At 43.3% G+C, this 12,429-nt stretch overlaps 2 protein-coding genes across 6 annotated transcripts in view; one reads left to right on the top strand and one right to left on the bottom strand.

The window, feature by feature from the left end:
• LOC135907567 (sorting nexin-4-like) overlaps positions 1–6,323 on the bottom strand; it is a 106,030-nt gene extending 99,707 nt beyond the window's left edge. The window contains exons 1-3 of one of the 3 annotated variants that reach the window (XM_065439246.1): positions 6,089–6,323; positions 5,848–5,951; positions 5,029–5,152 (exon numbers count right to left, since the gene is read on the bottom strand). In XM_065439246.1, coding sequence (XP_065295318.1) covers positions 5,029–5,152; positions 5,848–5,951; positions 6,089–6,124 — 264 coding nt within the window. In that variant the 5' untranslated portion in view covers positions 6,125–6,323. Of the gene's footprint in view, positions 1–5,014; positions 5,153–5,847; positions 5,952–6,088 lie in introns of those variants that run through there. The other 2 variants (XM_065439247.1, XM_065439248.1) reach the window with 2 other exon arrangements.
• Positions 6,324–6,506: 183 nt separating this feature from the next.
• LOC135907566 (telomere-associated protein RIF1-like) overlaps positions 6,507–12,429 on the top strand; it is a 307,714-nt gene continuing 301,791 nt past the window's right edge. For all 3 annotated transcript variants that reach the window (XR_010566054.1, XM_065439245.1, XM_065439243.1), the window contains exons 1-3: positions 6,507–6,646; positions 8,370–8,492; positions 11,048–11,085. Coding sequence is in view for 2 of the 3 variants with exons in the window: in XM_065439245.1 (XP_065295317.1) it covers positions 8,380–8,492; positions 11,048–11,085 (151 nt within the window). In the remaining variant the exon portion in view is untranslated. The remainder of the gene's footprint in view (positions 6,647–8,369; positions 8,493–11,047; positions 11,086–12,429) is intronic.

Raw genomic sequence — 12,429 nt, 5'->3', positions numbered from 1 at the left:
CTGTGCTCAGCAAGTGGCAACGACGATGACAGTGACAATGGCACATAGATACAAGCATGATCATTTTAAAAGGCTGAGAGTCGCCTGCACTACTGTACATTTTGAATTCCTGCACTGTGTGTTCAGTCACCTTGGAACCAGCGAATGCGTATCAAACCTAGTCTGACAGATGCTGTCATGCACAATAGTACAAGGAGGATACCATAGCGTAGGGAAGCCTCACACTGCTGTTGTTGACAAAGAAAGCTGAAAATGAGGTGTCTACCCCGTGTGAACGCATATGTTGAAGTTTTGCTAAAGAAAGTAAAGTGTAGATAGTGTGGGGATGCGCGACTCTCACGCATCCCCTGATATGTTGTTTTTCCCGCAGAGCTTCTGTCTCCTGCGGTGCGGCTTCGCCGCGTGGCCTGGGGCCCGCGGCGGTCGGCGTGTTTGAAGCGCAATACGAGAGATGGCGCGAGTGTTGCGCTGCTAACGCCGCCTCAGGGCAGGGTTAGTGGGGGCGCAGGGGAAAACACGCTGCCTCTTTGGTTCTAGGTCGTCAAGCAGCGCGGACGTTCCGCGTGTGCGCCGATCCATGGTCTGCGAGACCGTCTCGTGAGGCCTCGTTCGAACGTGCCACCGTTCACGTGACCGTATGCGCGAACGAACAGGCGTTGGGATCCAGCATGGGGGCGAACATATTCACTCGATATCCGGTCGCGGTGAGTCGGACTTCCTAGATTTGTCGTGCGCCTATCGGCATGCTTTGTGGATAGCAACTCGGCTTAGCAGGCACTGATCTATGAAAGGTGCAATAAATACCCTTGTAATTGTTTGCACTACTGTGTTGTCGTTCATTTGTCCCAAGAGTATGAGTGAGAACCCTACAATAGTAATGCCTTTCTTTTGGCAATGCAACACTAGCTGCAGCGGACACAAGAAAACACATGATAATCGTTGATTAACTAATTATCTAATATTTCCTAATAAACTTTTAATTGTTGATCTTAAAGCAATGTGTAGAAGTCCAGAATTAGAAACAGTTAGTAAGCAAAACCTGCGAAAACTTAGTAGGTTTTACTTTCGAGATACTTTTTCCTAAAATTCATCATGAAATGCATCAGCATTATATGCAGTTTTGTCCCTCAAGTAGAAAGAAGGATTTCTATAAACCTTGTTGCTGAACAAGCTGGTTATAGTTTATGAGAATTAGAGAGAATTATGAGAATTCAATGTCTCTTGTGTTTCGAATGTGCTGAAATGCATCAAGCACTGAAGGCTTTGCAGAAAAATGGCACATAAAATGCTAACGCATTTCTTACCAAGTTTAAGGAGGAATATCTTGAAACTTTCTATTAACTGAACACATCTTGAAAACCAACCAGCTTCAGTGGCAGCATTGCAACACATGCCTCAAGCTGATTATTTAAAATGCTGTTCAGTAATCACATTTTTTTAATTAACTACACATTCAGTGGCCTCTTCTGTGCTGCCAAATTAAAAAAAAAAGGCTGTTAGCATTAAAATTAAACCCTGATACAACACACTACTAGAAACAACACTTTGCTGCACTGAAATTTCATCACACTGACATGCTGCACATTAAAGGGCCACACTTATGTAATGGCCACACAACTTAAGTTGGACCGAAATATTACACAAAAATATATCTTGGAAATTATTTGTGCATGATCCACAGCCCCTTTACCCCGGAGCACATCTTGCCAGCAGTGGCTGCATCCTGTGCACTCTTCACGTAGTAGTGGTGCAACGCATAGAGACGCATCATCTACTGGTAGTTTCTGCACTTTACAGCTTGGCTTAAAGCTTGTCTATTTAATTATTGCAGTCTTCACAAAATTTGTTTACAAGTGCCTCACAGCCTGTCCAACAGCTGTTTCTGCCCGCACTGCTTTTACTTGACACAGCCTGCTACTGTGTGCCACATCAAGTGTGTGAGCACACTTAAGCTTTCCATGCCTTGTGCATTAAGCTTTTGTCACTTCTGTGTGGCCTGAAAAGTATGCAGCTGTGCAGCATTGTTTACTTTTCACACAAAAACCTAGGCCGTTTTTTTATCCCAAAACATCATGCACTGCCTCCCATATGGTCTCCTGTTTGCTTGTTTCTATAGTAGATTGTTTGAGAGAAGTTTGTTGACTAAGCATCAGTTATGAAATTTGTATCCAGATGCCCCGTGACTTGTCCTGTTGCACTTTCCACCTCTGCATGCATTCTTTTGCAATGAATGTAAGCTGTTTTCTGTAGCCAGCACTTGTTGGAGTGCACTGCCCTAAATCTGCATGCATCCTGAACGCATGGCACTTTGTATCTATTGTGCATATTGATGCAGTAAGCTTTTGCAACTCCTGCACCACGGTCACAGCTAGGTTTCTGAGGGTGGTGTCTCTTCAAACAACTACATGTAACTCATCTAACCAACCACTGGCTCCCGTGATATCCTTACCATTCAATGTCCCGGTCTTCCTTTGCGGCAGCAGTAAAATTTCATTTCACCAACATTATCAATAAATGCAATATGTTATACAAAAGTCAGGCTAACCATATGTGGTGTTCTATCAAATTAGCTATGATAATTAAAATTATTATGTTTAGGATTTCTCTACACTGAAATTTATTACATGGAGGTTTACTGTGTCTTTAATGTCCTGTCTCAGAGAAATGTGGATCCTCTTCACTACAGCATATGGTATAGACTCTTTTTACAGTGATCTCGAGGGCCCCCACAAGTTCGACCATGCAGTGATGCATCCAGTGGTTGCCTTAGCTGCCTCCGCGTTTACAATGGATGTGCATGACGCTTGGTGCGACTCAAGAAACCTGTTTTGGTGGTTATCGTAAACGGTGACTGCGTGGATGACAAAAGCCTTTGTCTAAAGATTCAGTCAGAGGACATGTACACTTTTTTTAGAGCTCATTACGCCTTGTTAAAACAGTGCGAGCAGTACATACGGCGCTCATACTAAAAGCTGGGCTAGAAGTGTATTCCAAGCTGTCCAAACTTTCTACTTAAAAATTAAATCAGGATCAGTGTGTGTCGCTCATCATTTTTTATTCAGCAAACGATTTGAAGCATCAGTTTGTCATTTTTCTGACTCAGTAAGGTTCCTTGGTACGGTCACTGTCTGATTGTTTATTTACTGCCTAATCACTCGCGGGTGGACTCAGTTGTGGTAGATTTGTTTTTCCCGCGCACCAGGGTTGCAACATGGATGTTCGGTACTTTGAAACAGCTTGTAGCAAAGGCGTATTATTGTTAGTCACTCGCTTATTCCGTGGACTGTCAAAAAACATTCAGCTCTGAACATTCGTGTACTGTCGGTGTAGTCATCACTTATGCTTGGGCACACAGATTCAAGAGTGCACCCATTCACTTATTCTTGATGTGTGGATGACGGAATGGGCATAAGTTTGAGCGTGGGTTGGGTGCATAGCATGCAAGAAACTTCCTATGCCAGGAAGCGGCGCTGCTCCCTTTTGTATGTGTAATCAATGGCATTCACTCTTGACGACATTCTGGGGTGGAAGTTTCTTTCTGGAGGTTTGTGATACAATGCTGGCAGATGAGTGAACATTATATCCTTGAGGAAGGCTGTGCATTGTGAAGGGCTAGCAACACAAGCAATCCTTGTTCAGCAGTGGTCTGTGAACTTGGCCATACAGATTCATTACATTCCTTATATGCCAGTCACTATTTTTGCTGCCAACAGTATACTGCACACATCTTCCCTCTACCACTACACATTTTGCAGCATGAATGAAGCATAGCGCATCAGCCATCACCCAGCTGCATTTCCACCAGCTGATCGCACAGTAGCAGGGTAGAAGTGGTAATTGTCTTGAATTCATGTTTTTGCCAGACAAAAGTGCCATCTCGTTCCTTTAGAGCAAACTACTCTGCGAAAAGGTTCTACAACTTCCTCTAAGGTGAGTGAAGTCAGGACTGAGTACTCTACAAATCACTTCGCTTGCGACCTGCCGGAAAATTATGGTTAAAACAAATGTGGAAGTAGCATGATAATCTCAAATATTTTTAGAGCACAATAGAAGGTCACAAAAGTGTGAGAATATACAAGGCACATGGATCATCAGACTCCAGTCAGCTACTTTAGGCTTGCAAGGCCAGGTTTGTGAAAATTACACAAGGAAAAAATAAATAATAATTCACTTAGAGAAAAGGCCCGCAACAGGCTTGGAATATGTTAGGAAAATAAAGCTGTAGATGTAGCACATCAGTGCAGTCAAAGAAAGCACTAGCTGCAATGCCTTCCTTCTAGAATTTCTGTGCTGGGCACAAATTTAGAGCACTGCTAAAGAGCATTGGCTTCCAGCAGGAACAGTCAGTAAGCATTGTATTCAGAGTAGACAATGTAGAGAAACTTGTGCATGAAATCGATGGACATGCTCAGGTGTGTGTCAATGGTTGAACAAATTCGGTAGCTAAAAGTCACAAGCACACAGAAATTGCTTTGTAAATCCTTTCATGGTAAAGTCAACATATGCTTTGAAAGAAAGCCTGACTTTGGGCATCGGTGGCCCCCGGGGCTCTTATTCACATAATTAAGGAAATTATAAAGGCTGTGTCTCACATCTTTTTTTGCTTGTTTCTGCCTAGATAAGGTAAGTTCATGTTCTATAACAGGAATGTGCATGCAATTCTCGAGGTACCAGTGTTTTTGTGTCAATGCAGAAGTGGTGACAGAAAATTAGCACCTATCTTGTGGAGTCTTGGTTTTCGGGCTTTTCTAGACAAGCAAAACTTTCAAGACTCACTAAAAAGACACTATAGGGAATATTGAATAGGAACTTTTAATATAGCAAGTAGTGCAATAATTTGGTAGAAAAAGAATAGGCCACAGTACAGAGTCCCAAGTTTTCCTCCTCTCTTTTTTTTCTTTCACACTTTTGCACAACTTACGTCATGTCTGTTCCTCAACTATCCCAGCAAGGAATTTCGTTAGAAAATTTTTCAATTCACTGACCAGATATGACAAAATAATATTAGTTTTACCATCTGATGCATACTTTCTTTTCAGGAAGAGGGGGAATCACAACGTAGCGGTATGCGTCTTGCAGGTGACTGTGCAGGTACTCGAAGTCCCGGTATCGCCGCCACACAATGTACGGTGTCTTTCTAGGCTCCCGGATGCTGCAGCAAGAGATAACATTGGTGAGAAGGGCTATTCAAGTTTCTGGCAAGCAGACACCAAAGGTGGCCTCACCATTCCCTCGACAAAATTTCGAGGCTTGCAAGACACAACACAGCCACATAGCCATGTGTATGATGTGCCGCGTTGTGAGGCAACAATAGGGGCAACAATAGTGAATGTAGAATGAATGTCAGTAAGACATCGGCTACTTTAATTTACAAAGTAAATGTTAGTAGGACGTCCTTTAGATGTAATATGGATGACTGAATCATACCTAGACATTGATAAGATATCGGTGGTTCACTGTGTGTGTATATTTGTCACATGACATCAAACAATCTTGAGCTTATAATTATGTTTTGTTGATGGGCGATTACATTGTGCAGGCCACGCACAAAACAAAAAAATCAAACTTTTTTTCAGCTACGAAAATCATCAGGTTTCGCATAACATATAAAGTAACCGCTGAACCGCTATGTCTCTCCGCAGTTCACGCAAACGCAAGCCCACCATGAATAGCAGCACATTTCCATCACCTGTGCGTGCAGCAAGTTCGATCAAGGTGCAACGAAACGTAACCAAGTCACGAGCACGACGTCGTCGCCATGTACGCGAAAGTGCAGACGTCAGACGAAGCTATTGTCCACAATCAGCCAGATAGCAGGAACAAAGTTCCAAAAACGAAGCAACTCACATTGACTCCACTTGATAGGCAATGTAAACATCTTGCAGCGGCATGACAGTGCCCGTACAGCGACGCTCCACCTCCGTTATGTTGATTTCGCAGATTCCACTCTGCTGAAAAAGAGGGGAGAGGAGTGCGGCGAAAATTGAGAGCTCTTTCCTACGTTCTAAGGAACATGCTTCGACTCTTGATTGCACGAGACGTGGGTTCAAGGCGGTACAGAAACGTTGGCGAAACAATCGCGCTTTACCTCTTGCGAGTTCTCATCTTCCGGAGTTTCGGACATGGTACAACTCGCTTTTAACACTCCTGTATCTACGGTCTGGATACTCTACTGCCGTAAGTAATCAGTAAAGAGTTCGATGAGGTCGATCCATATGAGATACACGGTACTTTCGCACGCACGGAGTCCTCATCAGCTGCTCGTCGCGCCGGAGCGCCAATCATACGCCCCGCAAAGCGCAAGCCAATGTTCTTGCATTGACTAGAGGCTGCGTCTTTCATTGAGTTATGTGTTTCTTCAAAAATAACAATCAAGGTGTCCAAAATAAACATTGCTATTCGTTGAGCTTTATAAAATTATGATATCTGTTAAAATAAAGTAAACTTAACTTAAATAAAGCAAATTTTATATAACCAGTGTTGTTTTGTCGCACGTGATTTTTGACGTAACAGTGGTTTCGCGCCAAAGTTGCTCAGACCATGCTTCGCCGGTCGTCGACCGTTCAGAACTAACCATCATGCAAGTTTCGTGGTAGTTTGCCTGGACGCTCGCATTTACTAGCAGCTTTACTACTGCGTCCAACAGGTAAGCTACCATTTAAAGAGAAAGCGTTGCAAAATTCCTGGCCTGCACTGTCGTTCCAGTCCATTCATATACCATGTTGTTTGTGTGTGTGCTTTGACGAGCGCCCGTGTGACCGCTTGTGCTCTGGATTCGCAGGCCACTAAGATCATTCAAAACTCCCGAATAACAGAAGTGTAAGATGCACGTGCTGTTGTTTGCATCCTGTTCGCATGTCAAGAAAAACTACTTGCGAAGCGCTCACTGAGGTCCCTCTCTGCTGCCGTGGTGATCGACGCTTGCTATATATGACTGCGAAACACCGCTTTCAAGCGAAGAACACAGAGCAAGATCTGTATTCTAGACTTCACGCTTGTCAAGCGTAGCCGGAGGCTAAGACAAATTTGTGTTGTCATGAAGGGGCATGTTCTCGTTTGTGGGTAAATTTCTTCGTTTATATTATTACAAACTTTCTGTCACTTCGGAAAACGCATGATTTGCGAGTTCGGTCTATTGCATGTTTAGAGCATGATAGTCGTAACCGAGCTACCTCCGAACACGCACTCGCCAAGCCACTTTGGGCACGTTTGTAACCCAGACAGCGCCGGAACATAAACGACCTCTGTTCTTTCTTTCAATTTTAAAGCAAAGACGGAAAAAATAGGTAACGCCACAAAAGCGCACTTACCTTACATGAGGCAAGTAGTTTATCTCCCACTTTTCGGAAAACAAAGTGCGAGTGCTATTTCTTGAGGCATGCAGGCAATATTGAAGGTAATCCCTGACAGTTCAGTCATTTCATGCACTTTCCACTAGCTCTGGGTTTTGTTCATTAGCTGACATGCCTCTGGCAATTCTGTAAATCCACTAGAGATGGTTGTGGTGAGTATTTCTCACAACTGTAGGGCCATGTCAGCCTTTGTAAGTTGCCGTCATAGCTCTCTTGTCTGAGATGGTAACTTCGTCCAATATCCTTGAGTTTCATATGAATACTTGAGGCAAATCTAATGCTGGTTTCGCTTTGAAATTACTGGTGGGATGTGTATCTGCCTAATCTTATGCCTTGAGCATCCTTCTGGTTTCTTATTGTAGCGTAATCTGTTAAAGTTCACCCAGCAATAGTCGGTCTCATTTGGCCTGTAATTTCTACCATTCTACTGTTTCAAGTATAAAAAAGGATGACCCTGTGGTAGGTGCTACTTTCAAAAACTCCATGCTGTGCATGTAGACAGTCCCGATCACTTTTGTTTGTTTCAGTAAAAAGTTAGGTAACCCGATAGACACACCTAACATCATGTGGAAGTTTGCTGTGTTCATTTCTTGTCCTAGATTTCAGTATCACCGTGGAATTGAAATGCATTTCACACGTATTTTTTGACTCCTGGGGTAATACAATAATCTCTGAGTATTATCAATTTTCTCGGAAATAGGTGGCATTGAGATGATTAATTTACACGTGCCATATGCATTTGGCTTCATGTCCGCATGCAATTGTTTTTTTGTTGTGATTTTTGCCTTTTGCTTCTGGTTTAATTTAAAGAATAAAATGTGATGTCCACGAGGCTTGAGGAGACTAGTGATGCACATTGGTATATCTCCAACACCAAGCACAGTCTTCAGATATTGGTGGTCTGATTCGGATTTGCCCACTCGAATTTTGCTTCTTTGCCAGTCAAGGATGCATGAATGCATGTCCTGTAACCATGAAGTGATGTTTCACAGCAATTTTGTGTGCATTGTCTTGCAGCAGAGTGGCCATGCTGTCGGCAGAGCTGGCACAGCAGCTGAAGCTGTCCACTGCACACCAGCAGAAGAAGCTGTTTGGGGCCCTCCTCGAGGCTGAAGCCGTCACCAACGTTGAGGAGTTCAGGTGCGCCTCTTATGTGTCACGCTGTGCTGATGAACGAGAAGAAAGGGGGTTAACCGAGGGGCCCAATTTTTTATTAATTATGTCATAGGAACCCAACAAACAAAGACTCCAAGGACAACACAAGGAAAATTACTTGTACTTTACTAATTGAAATAAAGAAATGATAAAGTAACGGAATTGAATGAAAAAGCAACTTGCCGCAGGTGGGGAACAATCCCACGTCTTCACATTGCGTATGCTATGCTCTACCAATTGAGCTACTGCGGCGCTGTCTTCCCATCCACTTTCTGGGGTATTTATGTGTTACTACTAGAACTAACCCTGGGAGTGTTAGCCAGTGCCACCACTTACAAACCTTGGCGGCGGATGTGGAACATACTTTCTGCCACAAGCGTCACGAGTACATGACGATTTTAGGGTGAGGGCAACTGGTCAATAAACCCACAGGTGTTACCTGAAGGCTTCGATGTTGCCGGATTTGAGACCTTCGCTAGGCAATGAATGAGAAGAAAGGAAGTTAACCAAAAGGCCCAATTTTTATTAATCATATCATAGGAAGCCAACAAACTTGGTGTCTTTCTTTGTTCCTGTCTTTGATCCTCTCATTTATGATGAACTGATAGATTTAGATAATTGCCTAATTCAAGGGTATAAGGAATCTAAAATAGGCTCACAATTTCTCGCTGCCCTCTGTATCCTACAACTCTGCTGTTATGATTTTGTGCTGAAAGGCAACTCCAATGAGCTTCTTTACTACGTTAGAGAAATGGTTGTTTTGATCCCTGTTTCCTCTTATGCGTGAGATCACTTTGCAGAACACAAAACAATTTTTTGCAAGAAGACATAACTGAAACTGTCTGACAGCCCACAGAGCTGCTTCTCGTAGTGTTAGTAGTAGTATTGTAGAAGTCGCCATACACTGGGAACTGGAGTCTAGTAGCGTCATCTTGCATCAGTGTGCTCAGCCACAATCTCTAAACATTGTTGCATTGTATGACTTGGCTGAATTGTGCCGTTGTACACAGTTGCTCGTGGCAATACAGTTCATCATCATCAGCAGCCTATTTTTATGTCCCCTGCAGGACGAAGGCTTCTCCAAGTGGTTGCCAATTACCCCTGTCCTGCGCCAACTGATTTGAAATAGCGCCCGCAAATTTCCTCATTTCATCAACCTACCTAATTTTCTGCCCTCCTTCACTACACTTCCTTTCCCCTGGCACCCAATCTGTAACTCTAATGGTCTGCTGGTTATCTACCCTATGCATTACATGGCCAATGTGAACTATAATATTGGCTGTCCTTGTTTCCTCTCTGATCCACACCGCTCTCTTGTTGTATGTTAATGTTACACCTAACATTTTTCATTCCATTGCTCATTGCGCAGTCCTTAACTTGTTCTCAAGCTTCATTTTTCACCTCCGAGTTTCTGCCCCATATGTTAGTACAAATAGAATGCAATTATTGTGCACTTTTCTTTTCATGGATAATGATAAGCTGCCGCTTATGATTTGGTAGTGGCTGCTGTGTGTGCTGCAGCCCATATTTATTCTGCTGTTAATTTCCTTCTCATTATGAGGTTCCCAGTGAGTAATTGGCCTAGATAAATATACCCTTGCAGAGATTCTAGAGGCTCACTGTAGTCACAGATTCTTTTCTTGCCAGGCTAGCGAACATTACCTTTGTCTTGTGCATATTAATCTTCAACCCTAGTTTCTCAGTTAAAGTTTTCAATCATTTGTTGCAATTCATCCCCATTGGAGCTGAACACGACAATGCCATCTGCAAACCATAGGTCGCTAATCGTCCCTAGTCTAATACTCCTCTGCAATGCAGTTCAACCTAAAATGATGCTGCATTCAACAAAAAAGTGCTTTTGTTACATTCTTTGTTCATTATGAGCATATATTCTCTACATGACAATACTGGGGCGAAACATCTTACATTTACTTCGTTTTAGTTTACAATTTATTATGTTTGTGTTTGTTATATTGAGGCTCAACACTATCACCACTGAAGACATTCTAAAAAGAAGTTTGCAGGGGATCACCCCTGGGTCAGTGTTCTCAAATGATCACTTTGAGGCATTCAAATCACTTTCACAGTATATTGTGGGACTTGGCACTGGATGCACGGAAGTACTATTGGGTTACATGGCTGACATGGCTACAGTACATGGCAGACAGCATTCCTTGCATCGTGCATAGACAGGGAGCTTAGCAGAGTGCCACAAATTCTGTCGGCTGTATCATGTAAAAGTTTGTGACAGTGACTGTATCCCTGAATGAGAATACCGCCCCATTACTGCTGCTATCATGTTGACATCGCAATATGGCTACTAGAAATCATCTGTTCAAGGGTGCAGATGCAGTCTTTAAAATTTGCAGAAAACTGTGTAACTTTTCAATTGGATTATTTGGTACACGTGATAAGAGTGCCAAGCCAAATGTGCAATGTGAGTCTCGTTTAAGTATGCAAATTAAGAGAAAGCTAGCTGCAGTTGCCCTTTCAAGCCTATACTTAGTGCTGTGAATGAAATGTGTCTACTGTGTGTGCAGGAATGTTCCAGTGGCCAGCAGTGAGGTGCTTCTCTCTGGTAAGTTGTGGGGAATGACAGTGGGAGGCACTACATGCCAGGTTGCATTGGAGATGTCGCATTGCTTAGGAATAAGGCTGGGGCACACTTGTTTTCAATGGCTTCCTTTGGAATGCAAGGCAATTAAATGTTACTGCACTCTGTCATCGCCCTCTGGAGTTTGTGTGGTGGACGTAAAAAATGGGACCCCTAACTTTAACCTGTGGGAACAGTCAAGTCTAGCAGCCTACTTGCCCCATTTCAGGGCTTTCCCCCCATCAGGGCAGCCACTTGCCTTGCTCAACTCTCTCTCCTTGGAATGCATTTTGTGGCAAATACTTTATTCCTTGAGCACACGCTCACCAGATGCAGCGAAAACAGTTCATGCGAAGCTGCCCCATGGGGTGCAGCTGTCATAGGCAGTAGCTCAAGTTCAGTAAGAGCGTGTTTTGCTCTGGGACTGGTGTGTCTGCTGGTACTGCTTCAGAAAGTGTTCCGCTGACTTCTGGTGAAACACTATTCCTTTCTCTCGCCCACGTCACTGATATGATTGTTTCCTCGGAAGCTCACATTCATACACTACGTGCCACCCAAATGATACACTTGCTCCGAAGAAGAGTTGGGGTGCAGGCTGAAGCAGATATAAAAAATGAACAATCATACTAGACATGTTAGCTCAGTGGGTATGAGTACCCAATATCTTAATAGAATTGTGGTACCAAGTCAGTGGCCTATTTTATACCAAATTAGAAGAGGGTAGCTTATTGCAGATTTCTTGCCAACATTCCAAATAATGATTAAGCTTTTCATACAGTTTTAAGGTGTGTGACACTTCTGTCACCAGTTAGTTTCTAATGTTTTCTCGCAACGATTGAACTCCCATGCCATTGCATTCAATGCATCACTGATACTGCAGCTTCACATTTCTTCTGAACTCAAAAAATCCTGAAAATATTGAATACAGTCGTCGACTGTTTATTCGGAGCTCACGGGGACTGCGGAAATGTCCGAATAAACAGGTGTCTGGAAAGGCAGATTAAGAAAAAAAAAGAAATCCTTTATTTCCACGCACTTATTCGGGCTCGGCAGTAGGCTTGAAGAAATCATGAATGCGCCATTGCACGCTGTTCCGTTTGCGCGCAATCAGATAAGCCTGAATCTCGGAGAGGGTTGTACGGTCACTATAGGCGGCTGAAAACACAGTCACTGCTTGTACACGCTCTGCATTCGACGGGAGTGGTGCGTAATCTTCCAACTTGGAGTCATTGTCCGGTGCTGCAGCAGAAACCTTACGAATGATCTCGCCGTTGTCGAGTTCTGCGCATGTCAGTAAAGCACCTGTGAAACTGTCAAATGAGACAGTGT

This window comes from Dermacentor albipictus, chromosome 1 (genome assembly GCF_038994185.2).
Source record: "Dermacentor albipictus isolate Rhodes 1998 colony chromosome 1, USDA_Dalb.pri_finalv2, whole genome shotgun sequence".
NCBI lineage: Eukaryota > Metazoa > Arthropoda > Arachnida > Ixodida > Ixodidae > Dermacentor > Dermacentor albipictus.
The sequence above is the reverse complement of the archived record's forward strand: the minus strand, read 5'-3'. Positions and strand labels throughout refer to the sequence as shown.